This window comes from Dama dama, chromosome 1, assembly GCF_033118175.1.
Source record: "Dama dama isolate Ldn47 chromosome 1, ASM3311817v1, whole genome shotgun sequence".
Lineage (NCBI taxonomy): Eukaryota > Metazoa > Chordata > Mammalia > Artiodactyla > Cervidae > Dama > Dama dama.
This window is the reverse complement of record NC_083681.1, coordinates 48,128,161-48,146,380: the sequence shown is the minus strand read 5'-3', so window position 1 is coordinate 48,146,380 and position 18,220 is coordinate 48,128,161. Positions and strand designations below refer to the sequence as shown.

Below are 18,220 nucleotides of genomic sequence, written 5' to 3'. Positions count from 1 at the left end.
AGTCGTGTCCGACTCTTTGTGACCCCATGAATCGCAGAACGCCAGGCCTCCCTGTCCATCACCAACTCCTGGAGTTTATTCAAACTCACGTCCATCGAGTCGGTGATGCCATCCAGCCATCTCATCCTCTGTCGTCCCCTTCTCCTTCTGCTCCCAATCCCTCCCAGCATCAGGGGCTTTTCCAATGTGTCAACTCTTCGCATGAGGTGGCCAAAGTATTGGAGTTTCAGCTTCAGCATCAGTCCTTCCAATGAACACCCAGGACTGATCTCCTTTAGGATGGACTGGTTGGATCTCCTTGCAGTCCAAGGGATTCTCAAGAGTCTTCTCCAACACCACAGTTCAAAAGCATCAATTTTTTGGTGCTCAGCTTTCTTCACAGTCCAACTCTCACATCCATACATGACTACTGGAAAAACCATAGCCTTGACTAGACGAACCTTTGTTGTCAACATAATGTCTCTGTTTTTTAATATGCTATCTAGGTTGGTCATAATTTTCCTTCCAAGGGGTAAGCGTCTTTTAATTTCATGGCTGCAATCACCATCTGCAGTGATTTTGGAGCCCAAAAAAATAAAGTCTGACACTGCTTCCACTGTCTCCCCATCTATTTCCCATGAAGTGATGGGACCGGATGCCATGATCTTAGTTTTCTGAATGTTGAGCTTTGAGCCAATTTTTTCACTCTCCTCTTTCACTTTCATCAAGAGGCTTTTTAGTTTCTCTTCACTTTCTGCCATAAGGGTGGTGTCATCTGCATATCTGAGGTTATTGATATTTCTCCCAGCAATCTTGATTACAGCTTGTGCTTCCTCCAGCCCAGCGTTTCTCTTGATGTACTCTGCATGAAAGTTAAATAAGCAGGGTGACAATATACAGTCTTGAAGTACTCCTTTTCCTATTTGGAACCAGTCTCTTGTTCCATATCCAGTTCTAACTGTTGCTTCCTGACCTGCATATAGGTTTCTCAAGATGTGGGTCAGGTGATCTGGTATTTCCATCTCTTTCAGAATTTTCCACAATTTATTGTGATCCACACAGTCAAAGGCTTTAGCATAGTCAATAAAACAGAAATAGACGTTTTTCTGGAACTCTTGTTCTTTCGACGATCCAGCGGATGTTGGCAATTTGATCTCTGGTTCCTCTGCTTTTCTAAAACCAGCTTGAACATCTGGAAGTTCACGGTTCACGTATTGCTGAAGCCTGGCTTGGAGAATTTTGAGCATTACTTTATAGCATGTGAGATGAGTGCAACTGTGCAGTAGTTTGAGCATTCTTTGGGATTGCCTTTCTTGAATTGGAATTAAAACTGACCTTTTCCAGTGTTGTGGCCACTGCTGAGTTCTCCAAATTTGCTGGTATATTGAATGCAACACTTTCACAGCATCATCTTTCAGGATTTGAAATAGCTCAACTGGAATTCCATCACCTCCACTAGCTTTGTTCGTAGTGATGTTTCTAAGGCCCACCTGATTTCACATTCCAGGATGTCTGGCTCTAGGTGAGTGACCACACCATCATGGTTATCTGGGTCATGAAGATATTTTTTGTACAGTCCTTCTGTGTATTCTTGCCACCTCTTCTTAATATCTTCTGCTTCTGTTAGGTCCATACCATTTCTGTCCTCTATCGAACCCATCTTTGCATGAAATGTTCCCTTCGTATCTCTAATTTTCTTGAAGAGACCTCTAGTCTTTCCCATTCTGTTGTTTGCCTCTATTTCTTTGCACTGATCACTGAGGGAAGCTTTCTTATCTCTCCTTGCTATTTTTTGCAACTCTGCATTCAAATGGAAATACTTTTCCTTTTCTCCTTGCTTTTCACTTCTCTTCTTTTCACAACTATTTGCAAGGCTTCCTCAGACAATCATTTTGCCTTTTTGCATTTCTTTTCCATGGAGATGGTCTTGATCCCTGTCTCCTGTACAATGTCACGAACTTCCATCCATAGTTCATCAGGTACTCTGTCTATCAGATCTAGTCCCTTAGATCTATTTCTCAGTTCCACTGTATAGTCATAAAGGATTTGATTTAGGTCATTCCTGAATGGTCTAGTGTTTTCCCCTACTTTCCGCAATTCAAGTCTGAATTTGGCAGTAAGGAGTTCATGATCTGAGCCACAGTCAGCTCCCGGTCTTGTTTTTGCTGACTGTATAGAGCTTCTCCATCTTTGGCTGCAAAGACTATAATCAATCTGATTTCAGTGTTGACCATCTGGTGATGTCCATGTGTAGAGTCTTCTCTTGTGTTGTTGGAAGAGGGTGTTTGCTATGACCAGTGCATTCTCTTGGCAGAACTCTATTGGCTTTTGCCCTGCTTCATTCTGTACTCCAAGGCCAAATTTGCCTATTACTCCAGGTGTTTCTTGACTTCCTACTTTTGCATTCCAGTCCCCTATAATGAAAAGGACGTCTTTTTGGGGTGTTACTTCTAAAAGTTCTTGTAGGTTTTCATAGAACTGTTCAGCTTCAGCATCTTCAGCATTACTGGTTGGGGCATAGGCTTGGATTACTGTGATATTGAAAGGTTTGCCTTGGAAATGAACAGAGATCACTCTGTCATTTTTGAGATTGCATCAAAGTACTGCATTTCGGACTCTTTTGTTGACCATGATGGCTACTCCATTTCCCCTAAGGGATTCCTGCCCACAGTGGTAGATATAATGGTCATCTGAGTTAAATTCACCTATTCCAGTCCATTTTATTTTGCTGATTCCTAGAATGTCGCCATTCACTCTTGCCATCTCATTTGACCACTTCCAATCTGCCTTGATTCATGGACCTAACATTCCAGGTTCCTGTGCAATATTGCTCTTTACAGCATCAGACATTTTTTCCATCACCAGTCCCATTCACAACTGGGTATTGTTTTTGCTTTGGCTCCATCCCTTCATTCTTTCTGGAGTTATTTCTCCACTGATCTTCAGTAGCTTATTGGGCACCTACACCTGGGTAGTTCATCTTTCAGTATCCTATCATTTTGCCTTTTCATGCTATTCATGGGGTTCTCAAGGCAAGAATAGTGAAGTGATTTGCCATTCCCTTCTCCAGTGGACCACATTCTGTCAGACCTCTTCACCATGACCCGTCCGTCTTGGGTGGCCCCACACGGCATGGCTTAGTTTCATTGAGTTAGACAAGACTGTGGTCCTGTGATCAGATTGGCTAGTTTTCTGTGATTATGGTTTCAGTGTGCCTGTCCTCTGATGTCCTTCTGCAACACCTATCGCTGGCTGCGACAGACCACACAGAAGCGTGGCCGTGAGGAGCTACCCTTTGCCCAAGGTCAGGGGCAGTGGCCGAGAGGAGCTACTCCACGTTCAAGGTCAGGAGGGGCAGCTGTGAGGAGATACCCCTCCTCCAAGGTAAGGAGCAGCGGCTGGGCTTTGCTGGATCGGCCGTGAAGAGATACCCCACTTCTAAGGTAAGAGAAACCCAAATATATAAGTATATGTATATAAATATTTTAAGTGAGTATGGTATCCACATGGTGTATTAAATACCAGGTAATATTTGCAAAACTAAAAGTTCCAGTAACAACTTTTAACCTGTAAATTGGCAGAAAAAGGTAGCATCATCATGTGTATTAAAAACCGGCTAAGTTATTGCAGGGGCTTCCCTGGTAGCTCAGTAGTAAAGAGTCCACCTGCCAATGCAGGAGATGTGGGTTCTACCCCTGGTTTGAGAAGATTCCCCTAGAGATGGAAATGGCAAGCTATTTCAGTATCTTGACTGGGAAATCCCATGGGTAGAGGAACCTGGAGGCCTACAGTCCATGGGGTCATAAAAGAGTCTGTCCAACACGATTTAGCAACTAAACAACAACACAGTTATTGCAGGCACCACATTCATTAAGTTACAGTACTGTACACATTCTTTCTTAGAAATTAGTTATTTGTGTGTTTCAGTGTTTGTAACTTCCACATATTGTTATGTGAGAAACGCTATTGAGGAAATAGGTCAGCAACTTTGAATATGCTATCATGTATCTGGAAATGAATGGCCTAAAATTATTTTAACCATTGCTGCTGAAAGGTCAAAATTAGAAGGTTTTATTTATTCTTGAATTTTCCCTTTCTAGTATGCTCTTCTTTTATACATGCTTAAATTGTTTTAAATATAGAGGAATACCTGTCTCCATAATAAAGCTGATCATGTTTCACAACAATTTGTAGGTGAAAGAAATAAATATTAGAGAAATATATATAATATATTGCATGTATATAAAGTTATCTAAACATAAGATATTTTCTCTACCATTCATGTTGGAAATTTCATGACCTTGAACCTATGGGATTCATTAAACAAAGAAATGCTGATTGCTAATTGAAATATATCACTCTACTTAATTTATTAGTTTACACAATTTAGCTTCAAACCTAGTTCTGCCCAATAGATTTATAAGACAAGCATATGCTAGTTACAATTTTCTAGTAGCAATATTTAAAAAGTAAACAGAAATAAAGTATTTTCAAAGTATATATTGTTAAACCCAGTATATCTAAAATGTAATCATTTAAACATGCAACCTACATTTAAAAAATAAGAAGATAGTTTACATTCTTTTTTTTTTTTAATGTTAAGTCTCCAAAGTCCGACCACATGTCATTACAACAAATATCAATTCAAATCAGCCATTTTTCAAGAGCTCAATAACCATGTGTGGCAAGTAGCCATCATATTACATGGTATATCTTTATCCTTAACCTTACAAGACTGCAAAGCATCCCTGCTTTTGCCATTTGGAGGTTGTTATTTAAAGTTACAAACATTGAGAGAGTTGGACACAAAAAGATATACTAGATCATGTTATAAAATAATGCTTTAAATAAATTGTATAACTATCACTTTGGATTTTTCTAAGATTTGGATTATTGAACAACTGTGAAAAAAATAAAAAAGAATAATCTGCATATATATGGAATCTAGAAAGATGGTACCGACGATCCTATGTGCAGGGCAGCAAAGGAGACACAGACATAAAAAACAGAGTTTTGGACTCAGTGGGAGAAGGAGAAGGTGGGATGATTTGATAGAACAGCACTGAAACATATAGATTATCATAAGTAAATAGAATACCAGGGCAAGTTTGATGAATGACGTAGGGCACCCAAAGAAGCCGGTGCTCTGTGAATACCTGGAGGGACGGGTTGGAGAGGTAATTTTGGAGTGGGGGATGTTCAGGACGGAGGCAACACATGTATGCCTCTGGCTGATTTGCACTGATGTATAGCAAAAACCATTGCAATATTGTAAAGTAATTGTCCTCCAATTAAAATTAATTAGTTAATTAAAACGAATAATCTGAACATATTTGACTGTGAAATTTGATCAATATCTGTATAAGAAATTCACCTTGAATTTCACCTTCTTAGACAGTTTATAGACACTGTCATTGGTGCATATCTAACCTAGTGTCCTTCAAATCAATTACCTGTTCCTCTAGAGAAATAAGAAGATATTTTGAGGAGTGCCTGAGCACAAATATTTTTGTAAGAATAAATTTTTAGATGTTCAACATCCATATAGTTTCTTTACTGAAATGGCTTTGCCTGAGAATGTAGGAGGTTTGACTGTGCCTCTGTTATACTATTTTTTTTTCCTTTCTACTATCTTATTTTCTCACTTTACAAAAATGAAATAGTAATAACAATAAATTTTAATTTTAAAAAGGAAAAAATATGATAAGACATAGCTATTAAAGCCATTTAATATTTCCATTGTATAGCCCAAATAGTAAACACTGCTGAGATATCAATCAAAAGGCCTAATGGAAATATTGACATAGATTTTGAGGAAGTGAATGACATCAATGATAGGGTAGCATATTCTAGAGTAAGACAAATGGTATCAATTCATAAATAATAAATATTTTCCAGAACCAAGAAAAATAAAATCATGCAGCTCATTAAGAGATGGATTGAAGTCAAATTTTACTTTTAATATATAAAAATTTGTATTATGCTCATGTTGTTTTGATCATTATGCATTAATGTCAGAAAAATAATTCAATAAAGAGTACCTCTTTAGAACAATGCTCTATGTGTGACCAAAGTTTAAACATAAAATTTAAATATATATATACATATTTCTTGGAAAGTATTGTAAAACAGCAACCACTAAAATTTTTTCAAACAGAAAAATATATGTATTACAAACTCTTTGTTTGAGGTAAAATAAAAATTTGAGTTTGAAGAGAAAAGGGACTAACATAAAAACATGTGAATGGAATGTTAAAGAATATGTTCATGCTTATTTAAATTCATAATATTTGGTATCAAAATATGCATTTAGTTTATATTAGTTATTTTAAACTGTGACATAACAATTTATTTTAAACTTGGTATATTTATGAAAGTGAAGCATTAATCTCTCAGTCATGCCCAACTCTTTGTGAACTCATGGACTGTAGCGGCCTGCCAGGCTCCTCTGTTCATGGAATTCTTCAGTCAAGAATCCGGGAGTAGGTTGCCATTTCCTTCTCCAAGGGATCTTCCCAACCAAAGGATCAAACCTGGGTCTCTGGGACTCAGGCAGATTCTTTATCATCTGAGTCACCAGGGAAGCCTCAGTATATTTACAGTACAGCCAAAATGTGTGCTCAACAACTATGTAAATCTATGATAAAATTTAGGTTTTAATCTGAAAATGCCTAAAAGGATACCTAGCTTTTTCCTATTAATTATTTTACATAGAGAATGTAAAAATTCAGTAACCACTATTTTAAACAGACCAAAGCATTTCAAAAAGTTCACTGTTTAAAGGAGACCCTGATGATGTGGATGAATTCAGGAAGAATAGCATATGGTGAGAAAAACATTTCCCTTGCATTTGTAAGATCTGAAGTGTGAGAGGCTGAGATCTGAGGCCAGTTACTGATCAAGCAGCACAGGCCTATCAATCCACCATACACAGACCTCTATTATTTAGGAGGGGTGAAGACGTACTCTCTCATTTGACCAAAGGTTTCCAGGAAGCCACAGACACCCACAGGCAGAAGGAAGAAGTGCCACCTAGAACTTGCTGACAGTTTGAGAGAAGGGGCGGAGCAGAGGGAAATACACAAGCCCACCGGCCTCAGGGCATGGTGCGGATAGGAGCGGAGGGGAGTGCACAATCCAGACAGCAGAGAAACGGGACCCAAAGCTCTACCAAAGCAGAATTCTGTTGGTGTTTCTGTTGGGATTTTTCAGATCTGAAACCTGGTGTGTGAGATTGTACATATCTTACTTGATACCTAAGTTGAGGCCATTTACTCAGCTGTTCTTCATCCTCAGAATTTCCTGGCATATAAAATTTTGGTAGCCACTATTCTAAACAGACTGAATAGGCTGAGAGTAGACACCACTGGATAGTAAGCTGAAGGGAAGACTCTGATTCTGTATATAACAAGAAGGAAGTTGTTTTATATGTAGTTTTACCATAAATTTGCTGTTTAATGAAGGATACTTTTGACAGGAAAAGGGATTGCTATTAATAATGATGCTGAGAAAAATAAGTGTAAATCACAACTACCTGGGACAATCCAGAAAGTACAATTATCTCGTCCAAAGTCATGTTACCAGGATGGTCTTTTATTGGGAGGAGATTTTTAATATCTGTCTGACCCATCCAAACAAGAACTTGTTATATTCCAATTCCAATATCATTAAGTCTCAAGCCTCTACTTGTAACTTCCTATTTGTCAGACAGTTTGGTTTGACCCTTCAGAAAAACAGGCAAATGGCAATCAAGATCTCAACTTGATCATAACTGTCAGAGATGGCATGTGCATGGGCACATACAGATACACACCTATGTTGATAACATGTGAGATGGAAAGCCTCAAGGTAACTCCTGTGATCCAGATTCAAGCCCAAAGCAATGTTTTGAATTTCTCACTCCTATTCTTCCTATGGGCTTCTCTGGTGGCTCAGAGGGTAAAGCATCTGCCTGTGATGCAGGAGACCTAGGTTCGATCCTTGGGTCAGGAAGATCCCCTGGAAAAGGAAATGGCAACCCACTCCAGTATTCTTGCCTGGAAATCCCATGGACGGAGGAGCCTGGTGGGCTACAGTCCACAGGGTCGCAAAGAGTCGGACATGACTGAGTGACTACACACTTATACACACACTTACATTCTTCCCCAGAAATCCTGGTGTGGAGGTCTGCCCACAGAAGAAACACGATCAGAATTTATGGACTGGTTCAAAGTCCCTCCACCCTTGGAATGACTCAGTCATTCTCTCTTGCAGGAAAACAAGGTGAAAATTCCCTGTTGGATTGGTTTGGTCTTGACACTGTAGATGATGGGATTGAGCACAGGAGGGACAAAGAGGTAGATGCTGGACATGAGTGTGTGGGCCAGAGGTGAGGCATGCTTGGCAGTATGATGCATCACAGACACGCCAATCAAAGGCACGTAGTACACAAGTACCGCACAGATGTGTGACACACACGTGTTGAGGGCCTTCCGCCATCCCTCCCCAGAAGCAATGGCTAGCACTCTGTAAAGAATCAACATATAGGAGACCACAATCAGCAGGGAGTCCAGTCCATAAGTGGCCAAGACAATGGCTAAACCCAGGATGCTATTGAGCTTAGTGTCTGCACAAGGCAGCTGGATCAGGTCTGAGTGGAGGCAGTAAGACTGGGAGAGGATGTTAGTGTGGCAATAGGGCAGTGACCTCAAGAGGACTGGAAGGGGAGCCCTGAGGATCACACTCTTCAGTGTAATGACCAGACCAATGCAGACAATACGGGGCAGGGTGAGGATGGCTGTGTAGCACAGTGGATTGTAGATGGCTACAAAGCGATCATAACTCATAGCCAGCAGGACCCCTGACTCCATGCAGGAGAAGGTGTGGATGAAGAACATCTGGGCAAGGCAGCCATCAAAGTCAACCCGGCGGGCATCAAACCAAAGAATGCCCATGACAGTAGGCAGTGTGGACACAGAGACACCCACCTCAGTGCCAGCCAACATGGAGAGAAACAGATACATGGGCTCGTGTAAGGCAGGATCCGCTTGCACCGCTGCCATGATTAGGCTGTTGCCCACAATAGCTACAAGGTACATGGTGAAGAAGGGGATGGACAGCCAGCCATGTTGGGCCTCCAATCCTGGAATGCCAGTCAGGAAGACAGATAGGAGGTCAAGACTTTCATTGCTCTTAGCTTTCATGTCACCAACAGCAGTGACCAGTCTTTACCTGCCACTTGAGGAAAAAAAAAAAATCAGTCAACTCCCACCCATGAAGGCTTCTGCCTTAGCAGCCTACCTCAAAGTCTGAAGAAGAGAGAGACAGAAAGACATGGAGGAAATTGGAGTCATCTACATTATTCCTTGTAAAAATATTCTCACCTGCTATTCCCCTGACAGCCAGAGCCCTAAAATCTTATGCATAAAAGAGACATTTGAGACTACTCAATCTTATGAGAGATAGGATCATTTAAAAATTGAGAAACACTGGAATAAATCAGAAGTGGGTCAAAATCAATACTCTACCAGTTAATACATGACTTAACTTGTAGAGATAATAATATTCTCTTACCTGTATATAAGAAATAAATGAAAAAAAAAAATAGCTTCATGTGTTCCGTGTTTTAGACCTCTGCAGATGGATTCTCACAGACCTCAGTTACGAGCGCAATTTACAGTTTATGCGCAGTGTGACCTTGAACAGCTTACTTAACCTTTCAAAGTCTCTGTGTTTCTATATCTAAAATAGATAGATAAAATACATTTATTGCATATGGACATGGTAAAGGTAAACGCGATGTCGTATGGTATGTATGGACAAACCTCATTTGTCAAGAGAGTATAAATGAACGCTTGTAAACACTAGCCCTGACCCATGGCATGGAGGAGGAAGATGAATGATGGCAAAGAGTAAAAACAGCACCCAGGAGCGCACAGCTTCAGGGAAATAATTCAGTCTTTGTGTGCTAGAAAGGATAACCAGATGGGCAACTCTTTCTCTACCAAGATGCCTGATTTCAGTCCCATAACAACCATGTTAAGTGACTGTCCTTAAGGCATTAAGTGGCTAAATTGGGACTAGAATCTAATCGTTTCAACTGTAAGTCCTGTGGTCCTTCCTATGAAACCCAGCTGCCAGCCTTCTGAAGTTGCAGGCACCTAAGTAAGAAGAATGTAGAGATGTTGGGAAGTTGGTCATCTTCACTTTCACAGGCAGAGCAAAGTAGAAAATGGCAGACAGATTTAATTTCCTGCCTCCTAAACAGACTAGGAGATTTACTTGCTTTATCTTCCTCTTCCTTGTTGTTGAACTCCCACTGCCATTCATAGTCAACATCTTTATTTTATTTGCAACTTTTCCTATTACTACTTAAGTGGAAATAATAGCCTCGTCTATGACTTTAAAATATTTTGTACATGATTCTTATTTTATAAGAAGTGACGTTACATGTCTTTTCTCCTTTGGAATCTCAAGTAAACTTGTGTCTTGTTCATTCTTGCCTCCCACTGCTTCCTGTTTCTAACACAAAGATACCCTCAAGAATTCATGAATTAATAAAAGCATGAGCACATTGTTCAGGGTCATAACTGAAGTACATTCAGTTCTGGGTTCATTCTCTAAATCAAACTTAAACCAATGCGCCACACACAGAGACAGAGGGGACCAAGTCATATAAAGAGCATTGAAGGAACCAGTGATGCTGTGTTCTGAGAAGAGACTGCAGCAGGATGGATGGGGATGGGCACAAGAGGTAATGAGTGACAGATGGAGATCACAAGGTGACAAGTTAGGATCCAGATAAGCAAAATTTTTCTGAGTCAAACTGCAAGATGAGATAATAAGTTGTTGTCAGTGAACATGTTCAAACAAAAATCACAATTGTGTAACCCTTGACAGAAATGCTGGGAGGAGAATTCCAGCAGCTACTAACTAGATTAAAGGCGCTTTCAAGTCTCCTTCTGCCCTTGGGCCTGATGTTCCAGGAGGTGAAAATCTCTCCTGGTCTGTGATGCTGACAGTATCATGACTTTGGTTCTGTGTGGAATAGAATAGAGGCAAGCTCTCAGACCCTGTCATGGGATTGCCATGTGTGTTTCACTGATAGAGCCATCTCTGCAGCCTTATCTGAAAGTGCTGTCCCGGAGGACACTTGGTGCTGAAAGGTATATTTCTCTTATTCTTTTTAAAAGAAAATATACACGAAGCTAGGATTTTGGAATTTTATTTTAAAAAGGTTTTTTTTTCCATTAAAATGTTTATATATTATTACCAACCAAGTGGGATCCACTCCTGGAATTTGAGAATGGGTCAACAGACAAAAGTCAGTCAATGTGATATGTCATCTTTATAGAAAGAAGGAAAGCAACCAAGATCATCTCAACTGATCCAACAAAAGAATCTGACACAAGTAAATTTTATTTTCATTTGTTTAAACCCTTCCATCATAAGCCACATGAATCACAGCAAATACACAAGCACACACTTGCATGGGCAGAGATTCCCTCAGAGACACAGAGGCTTGAGAGGCAGAGGGGCCCACACAGGGGAACAGAGATAGTCACAGGCTGAAATGTACTTCTTGTGAGCTTACAATAGATCTCAGACTCACCTGAAAGAGTGCAATGAAGTGAGAGCCAGCTTGAAAGACAAAGAGCCTGAGCTCACAGTGGTTCCAGAAGGAAACTCAAGCAGGAACTAGCCAGAGACAGGCAGACTTTATATTTCTGAATACGAGTTCCTAGGCACCAAAGTCTCTGGGGTCCTGGCTTGCCTGAGTGTGACGCTGTGCTGGTAATGGGGGAAGAAAAGGAGGATTAGATGTCACTTGGCAACAGAAGGAGGAAAAAAAAAAAAACTATCCCTGGAGACACTGCCCTCTCTCCAAAGAGAAAATAAAATTCCACCTGCTTCCTTGTGATGAAGAGGATAATTTTCCTCCAAGCTCCATAGCAACATCCTTCCTATCCCAACTATCCAGTCTCAAAATCAGAACCCTCAGCAGAGAACTCAGATCTGAAATCCCCAAATTTTGGGCTTAAAATCCATATTTTGGGCAGAACCTAAATCTTTACCCTCTGAGCCACTAGGAAGCGCTTAAATAGTATACAATTTGTGTGTGTGTGTTCAGTCATGTCTGACTCATTGCGACCCTTTGGACTATAGCACACCCAGACTCCTCTGTTCATGGGATTTTCAGACAAGAATACTGGAGTGGATCACCATTTCCTTCTCCAGAGAATCTTTCCAACCAAGGGATCAAAGTGATGTCTCCTGCATTGCAGGCAGATTCTTTACCATTACCATTGAGCCTTCAGGGAAATTCCATGGTGTCTGAGAGAGTAAAGAATCTGCCTGCAATGTGGGAGATTTGGGTTTGATCCCTGGGTCGGAAAGATTCCCTGGAGAAAGGAATGGCAATCCACTCCAGTATGCTTGCCTTGGAGAAGTCCATGGACAGAGAAGCCTGGTGGGCTACAGTCCATGGGGTCTCAAAGAGTCGGACATGACTGAGCAAGTAGCGCTTTCACTTTGGGGGCTTCCCAGATGGTACTAGTGGTAAAGAACTGGCCTACCAATGCAGGAGACATAAGAGACATGGGTTCAATCCCTGGGTTAGGAAGATCCCCTGGAGAAGGAAACGGAAAACTGCTACACTATTCTTCCCTGGAAAATTCCATGGACAAAGGAACTGAGTTGCCTACAGTTCATGAGATCACAAAGAACTGGACAGGACTGAGAACACCTATTTCAAGCATAGACCCAATGGGAAATCTCTGGAACTCAGAGCCAAGTAAACATTCCTTGAAATATAGAGTTAGTCCTGAGATTTAACCAACAGATCATATGACCATGGCTACCTCCATTCACTTATAACTGGTGTTTCCTGCTCAATTCCCTCTCCCATCACCTCCAATCCAACCCTCTACCAAGTTCTACAAGACTGAGATCTCCTCCAGGAGAGACATCCCCACTGAGAGATCACTGAGTTCAAAGTCACATAGACGTGGGTTTGGGCCCTAACCTTGCTGTCTACTAGCTCCATAATTTCATGAAACTAGTATTCCTTCAAACTGGTACCTGATCTGTAAAAAAGTAGATCCTGTCTATAAGGAATTCAAATAAAAAGAAGAAAGTGATCTTTAAAAATGTGAATTTACTACATGTGGTAATTATACTCATTAGGAGTTCTGCTAAAGGTTCAAATTTCAGATACTCCAAAAGTTTATGTTCCCAAATAGCTAATCTTCCCATTAACTATTTCATTTTACCTCCTCCTTGTTTCAGTTTCAGACAGAGTAAAGGTGTACTGAGCGAAGGAATGGTGGGAGATCTCTCTATTTCTTCTATCAAGTTGTGGGATGGTTAGGGGATAGAAACAGAATATAGACATAGAAGAAAATTTTCCTTCTCCATGTGGAACTTTGATGTATCTTAGAGAGGCAGTTTGAAAACTCTCTACTTTTCATCACTGTAGAATCTACTAGGTAAAAATTAATGGGTTAGGAATGAGAAGATAAAATTAAAAAGAATGCAGAAAGCAGTCTTGTGAATAAGGTCATAGAATTATGGAGAATAGACAGACCAACATGGTGCCTCAGATTGAGCATAAGTTCCTGGTGAGGAGAATGTAGGCTTTGAGAAGACCCAGAGGGAAGTGTCTCTAACTATGTCGTTAGAGGCAGCATAATGGGGAATAAGCATCATCCTTGATACAGTCTTTCATTTATTTAACTAGTCATTTGGTTGTTGATTTAATTCACACGCATTGAGCATGGCAAACACTGTGTAGGTGTAAGATTTTAGGTTTGACTATCATTTCATTATCTCTTTTTCAACTTTTGAAAAGTCTCTTTCAAGACTTGGTGTCTGCCACTGTTTTATGAGAAAAGAAGTCAGGGGAAATAGTATTTGTTCATTCCAAGAGTGATAATGCCAAACATAATGTTTGTGCAAATCCAAACAGAAGGGATCTATTACAAGTTAGGGCTTCCCTGGTGGCTCAGATGGTCAGAGTCTGCCTGCAATGCAGGAAACACAGGTTTGACCCCTGGATTGGGAAGATCCCCCGGAGGAGGGCATAGAAATCCACTCCATTCTTGCCTTTAGAATCCTATGGACAGAGAAGCTTGGTGGGCTACAGTCCATGGGGTCTCATAGAGTTGGACTTGACTGAGTGACTATCACTTTCACTTTTATTTATGGAAAAATTATGAAGCACTTTGTCCCCACGGGGTTTAAATCGGGAAATAAATTTGTCTTGTGTTGTTTAAATCAATTTTTTTTTCCAATGGAGCAAAGAAAAGATAGGCACAATGCAGGTACATGTTTGGTGCAGAAAAATACAATCACATTAAGAATTTCTCATTTTAGAAAAGGAATATAAATGTTAGAAGGAAGTTAATGGAGTTTGTAGAAAACAACAAAGTCTCAGTGAGAGGTCTTGATCAAGAGACTTGTATGCATTGAACTTTCACCCTAAGAACACTTGTAAGATTCTGTATCTCGGTGTAACACCCAACTGATTATATTCCCCTCTATAATGTGTTTACTTAGAGGGTAGGCTTCTAGTTGGATTTTACCTGAATTTTGGATTTCAGGTTAGTTGAGATCTTAGCAGGTGGAAATTGGGAGAAAAGAAAGGAATCAAGTGATGAGGCAGGAATCTGAGTGCTAGTGAAGAGGCTGGAGACTGTTCATCCCATTTCAGATTGTTGTGTTCCATATGCACCCCCTTGAGGAGATAAGAGACTATAAGACTGTATATCCCTTTACCACCAACAATCTCACCTAGGTCAGGCACTCAATTTCTTCCAGCTTTAAAAATCACCTGCAAGCGTAGGCTTCCCAGGTGGCTCATTGATAAAGAATCCATCTACTGATGGAGGAGATGCAAGAGACTCGATCGGGGTCGATTCCTGGATCTGAAAGATCCCTGGAGCAGGAAATGGTCACCCACTTCATTATTCTTGCCTGGATTGGCTACAACCCATGGGATCATAAAGAGTCTGGTTTGACTGAGCCCCCACACACACAGTCTTAGGCACTCTCTCAGGATCGATCTTGTTTCCAGAGTTTCTTAATGTGAAACTCCCCTTTGTCTAAACAAAGCTATTTGCAATTTTCCCAAAGAGTCTAGACAAATATTCTAGTTTAAAGGTTTTCAACCTGTAATATATATCAGATTTGCTTGGAGGGCTTATTAAAAATACATATTGCTGGACCTCACCACCTAAGATTTTCTGATCAGGATATCTGAGGAAAGGCCTGAGAATTTGTATGCCTAACAATTTCCCAACCAAGGCTGATGACACTAGTCTGGGAATCACACTTTGAGAACTAGTTTTTCAGACTCATATTATTCATGATCTTTCTTATTTTTGTTGCACATTAGATACCCCAAAACTTAGAGGGGAAAACAGAAAACACTATGCCTCTTGAAAAAGAGAAACACTATGCCTCTCAACCTTTAAACACCCCCAAGGTCTTATTAAAAGCAATTTGAATTCGGTAGGTCTTCTTCAGGGTCTAAGATTTTGTTTCATTAACAAACCACCAGATACAACAATGCTGTTGTTCACTGGACCACACTGGGAGTAGCAAAGGTCTAATTACACTTGCCTAAATATTTTTTTCTCAAGCAGTTTGTTATGCCAAGATCATTACTTTTATGTCTTTCTGCAACCTTGACCAATGACCATAACCCTTCTCTTCCTTCATAGTCTACCTCACAAACATAGAAAAAAATTTTTTGACTTCCACAAACCAATGGGCCCTTTCTCCTCCATGCGTGCTAAGTTGTTTCAGTCGTGTTCAAATATGTGTGACCCTGTGGACTGTAGACCACCAGGTTTTTCTGTCCATGGGGTTCTCCAGACAAGAATACTGGAGTGAATTGTCATGCCCTCCTCCAGGAGATCTTCCTAACCTAGAAATTGAACCCACATCTCCTTCATTGGCGGGCAGGTTCTTTATTACTAGCGCCACATGGAATGTGCCCTTTTCCACCCCATGAAGCACCAAACTTCCACTGAATTTTGTCTTCAGTGAATCATTTCCTCACTCTTGGTAGTAGTAGAATTGTATTACAGGATAATTGGCTGTAGAGCTTCCAATATTTTCATATATGTCAAATATATTTCAGGGCATCTTTAATTTTTTATGTTTTTCCCTTGATACATCTATCTCTTAAGAATGTCTTATTCATCATTATAACATTGCTAGCAACTAGCACAAAGATTTTCATAGCGTAAGTGTTCAGGACATATGTCATTTTATTGAGTCTGATATTCTTTTATTAGCTTCATGTTCACAGCTATCAAGATCCTGGTTCTTTTCCTTGTTTAACATTCCTAAAGTCAGAAGAAGTCCTATTCCTTCCTCCAAAATGGTTCTCTCAGGGTCTGCAGCATCCCTCAGCCCCAAGTCTTACAGAAGACTTGATGGATCCCTCTGCATATCTCCTTTGTCTTCACACTGTAGATGATGGGGTTGAGCATGGGGTGTATAAACAGGTAGACGTTAGACATCATGACATGAACAACAAGTGGGACACTTTTCCAGAAGCAGTGGATTATGGAGACAGTGATAATGGGCACATAAAAAACCAGGACTGCACAGATGTGGGACATGCAGGTGTTGAGAGCCTTGAACCGCTGCTCCTGGGATGCAATAGCCAGCACGGCTCTCAGGATCAACATATAAGAAAGCAGGATAAATGTTGAGTCTATGCCGTAGGTGAAAAGAACCACAAAGAGCCCATAGATGTTATTATCATGAATATCTCCACATGCCACTTTCATGAGATCTGGATGGAGGCAGTACGAGTGATGTAAAACATTGCCTTTGCAGAAGGGCAGTCGTTTCACCAGAAAGGGGAAAGGGAAGAGAGTGGTGAAACTTTTGGCAAGGATGCCCAGGCCCATAGCCAAGATGCGGTTGTTGGTGAGCACAGTTGCACAGCGTAGTGGGTCACAAATAACCACAAAACGATCATAGCTCATGGCCAGCAGTATGCCTGACTCCATGAAAGAGAAAGTATGAATGAAGAACATCTGAAACAAGCAGGCATCAAAGTCAACATGACGATAGTTGAAACAGAAGGTTGCAAGCACAGTGGGAAGTGTAGAGAAGGACCCTCCCAGATCATTGAGAGAGAGCATAGAGAGGAAGTAGTACATGGGCTGGTGTAGAGAAGGCTCTCGAATCGCCAAAGCAAGGATAGTGAGGTTGCCTATGATGGAAATCAGGTAGAGGATGCAGAAAACCAGAGCAACCCAGGCTTGACCTGTCTGCATACCAGGGATGCCTGTTAGCTGGAGTGTGGTGGGCTGGAAGGGGGTGCCATTGAGACCCAACATGGCAGGCAGATGTAAGAACACAGATGGGGGATATGCCCAAGAGGGTGTGTGGGAATGTTCTTCACTCTTTCTCAGGCATCCTGTCTCCAACACAAAAGGTCAGAGATTGAAAGTGTTGGCTTCTGGTCCTACTTCCTCCATTAGACCATGAGCTCTTTGAGGATAGGAACTGAGTTCTACTCATCTCTGACTCACCAGAGCCCAGCTCCCTCTCACGACCATGTTTTAAACTCCATAAAGGTTTGATGAAGAAGTGAGCAAGAGCAAGGTGACAGGACACGAGATTATATGAGAAAGTTTCCAAATTCTCACTTAAAACTCCAGTGTTCCTTCACTTCACTGTCTCACCCTAGAAATGATATTCTAGAAATTTTGAGAAAAAATTAGAAATTAGGATGTACACGGAAAAGGAAACACGGTCCTTGTCTCTGGGAACCCTTTCATAGGTGACAAAGATGAAACCTCTACAGCTAGAAAGTTACAGCGTCAGTAACTTTACTCAGACTTCACATAACCTCCTTATCACTTTGAAGTCTTAAGTTCTATTTATTTATTTTTTAGCTTCTGACCATGGCCTTCCACCTACCAATAATCTTACCTTCTCACCCCATGATCTTGCTTTCAAAGTTTTAGCCATTCTTTCATCTTCTTCTATTTATTTATTAGCTCTTCCTTCCTCACTGCTTTCCTGACCTACCCTTTCTCTAGGACTGGTATGTTTATCTTCTCTTTGCCTCTCTTTCACATTCACACAGTATACCATGACCACTGATAAATTCTATTACCAAATTGGGTATGCAGCTGGATAAAGCCAAAGAAGCAAATGTTTTATTGGGGGAGAAAGAGGAGACAGAGTGAGATTATTTACCACTACCAAAAACTTTAACTTGCTCTCAGCTAGC

At 40.7% G+C, this 18,220-nt stretch overlaps 2 protein-coding genes across 2 annotated transcripts; both read right to left on the bottom strand.

Annotated features, from left to right (window-relative positions):
- Nucleotides 1-8,216: 8,216 nt before the first annotated feature.
- Nucleotides 8,217-9,161, bottom strand: LOC133054540 (olfactory receptor 51I2-like). Its single transcript, XM_061139657.1, has one exon. The coding sequence runs from the start codon at nucleotides 9,159-9,161 to the stop codon at nucleotides 8,217-8,219; it is 945 nt and encodes a 314-aa protein (XP_060995640.1).
- Nucleotides 9,162-16,373: 7,212 nt separating this feature from the next.
- On the bottom strand, nucleotides 16,374-17,318 carry LOC133054482 (olfactory receptor 51I1-like). The gene has a single exon (XM_061139534.1). The coding sequence runs from the start codon at nucleotides 17,316-17,318 to the stop codon at nucleotides 16,374-16,376; it is 945 nt and encodes a 314-aa protein (XP_060995517.1).
- Nucleotides 17,319-18,220: the final 902 nt, after the last annotated feature.

What these genes read in the sequence shown, in the direction of transcription:
- LOC133054482 (XM_061139534.1), bottom strand. Translation starts at nt 17,318, where the DNA reads ATGTTGGGTCTCAATGGCACCCCCTTCCAGCCCACCACACTCCAGCTA.
- LOC133054540 (XM_061139657.1), bottom strand. Translation starts at nt 9,161, where the DNA reads ATGAAAGCTAAGAGCAATGAAAGTCTTGACCTCCTATCTGTCTTCCTG.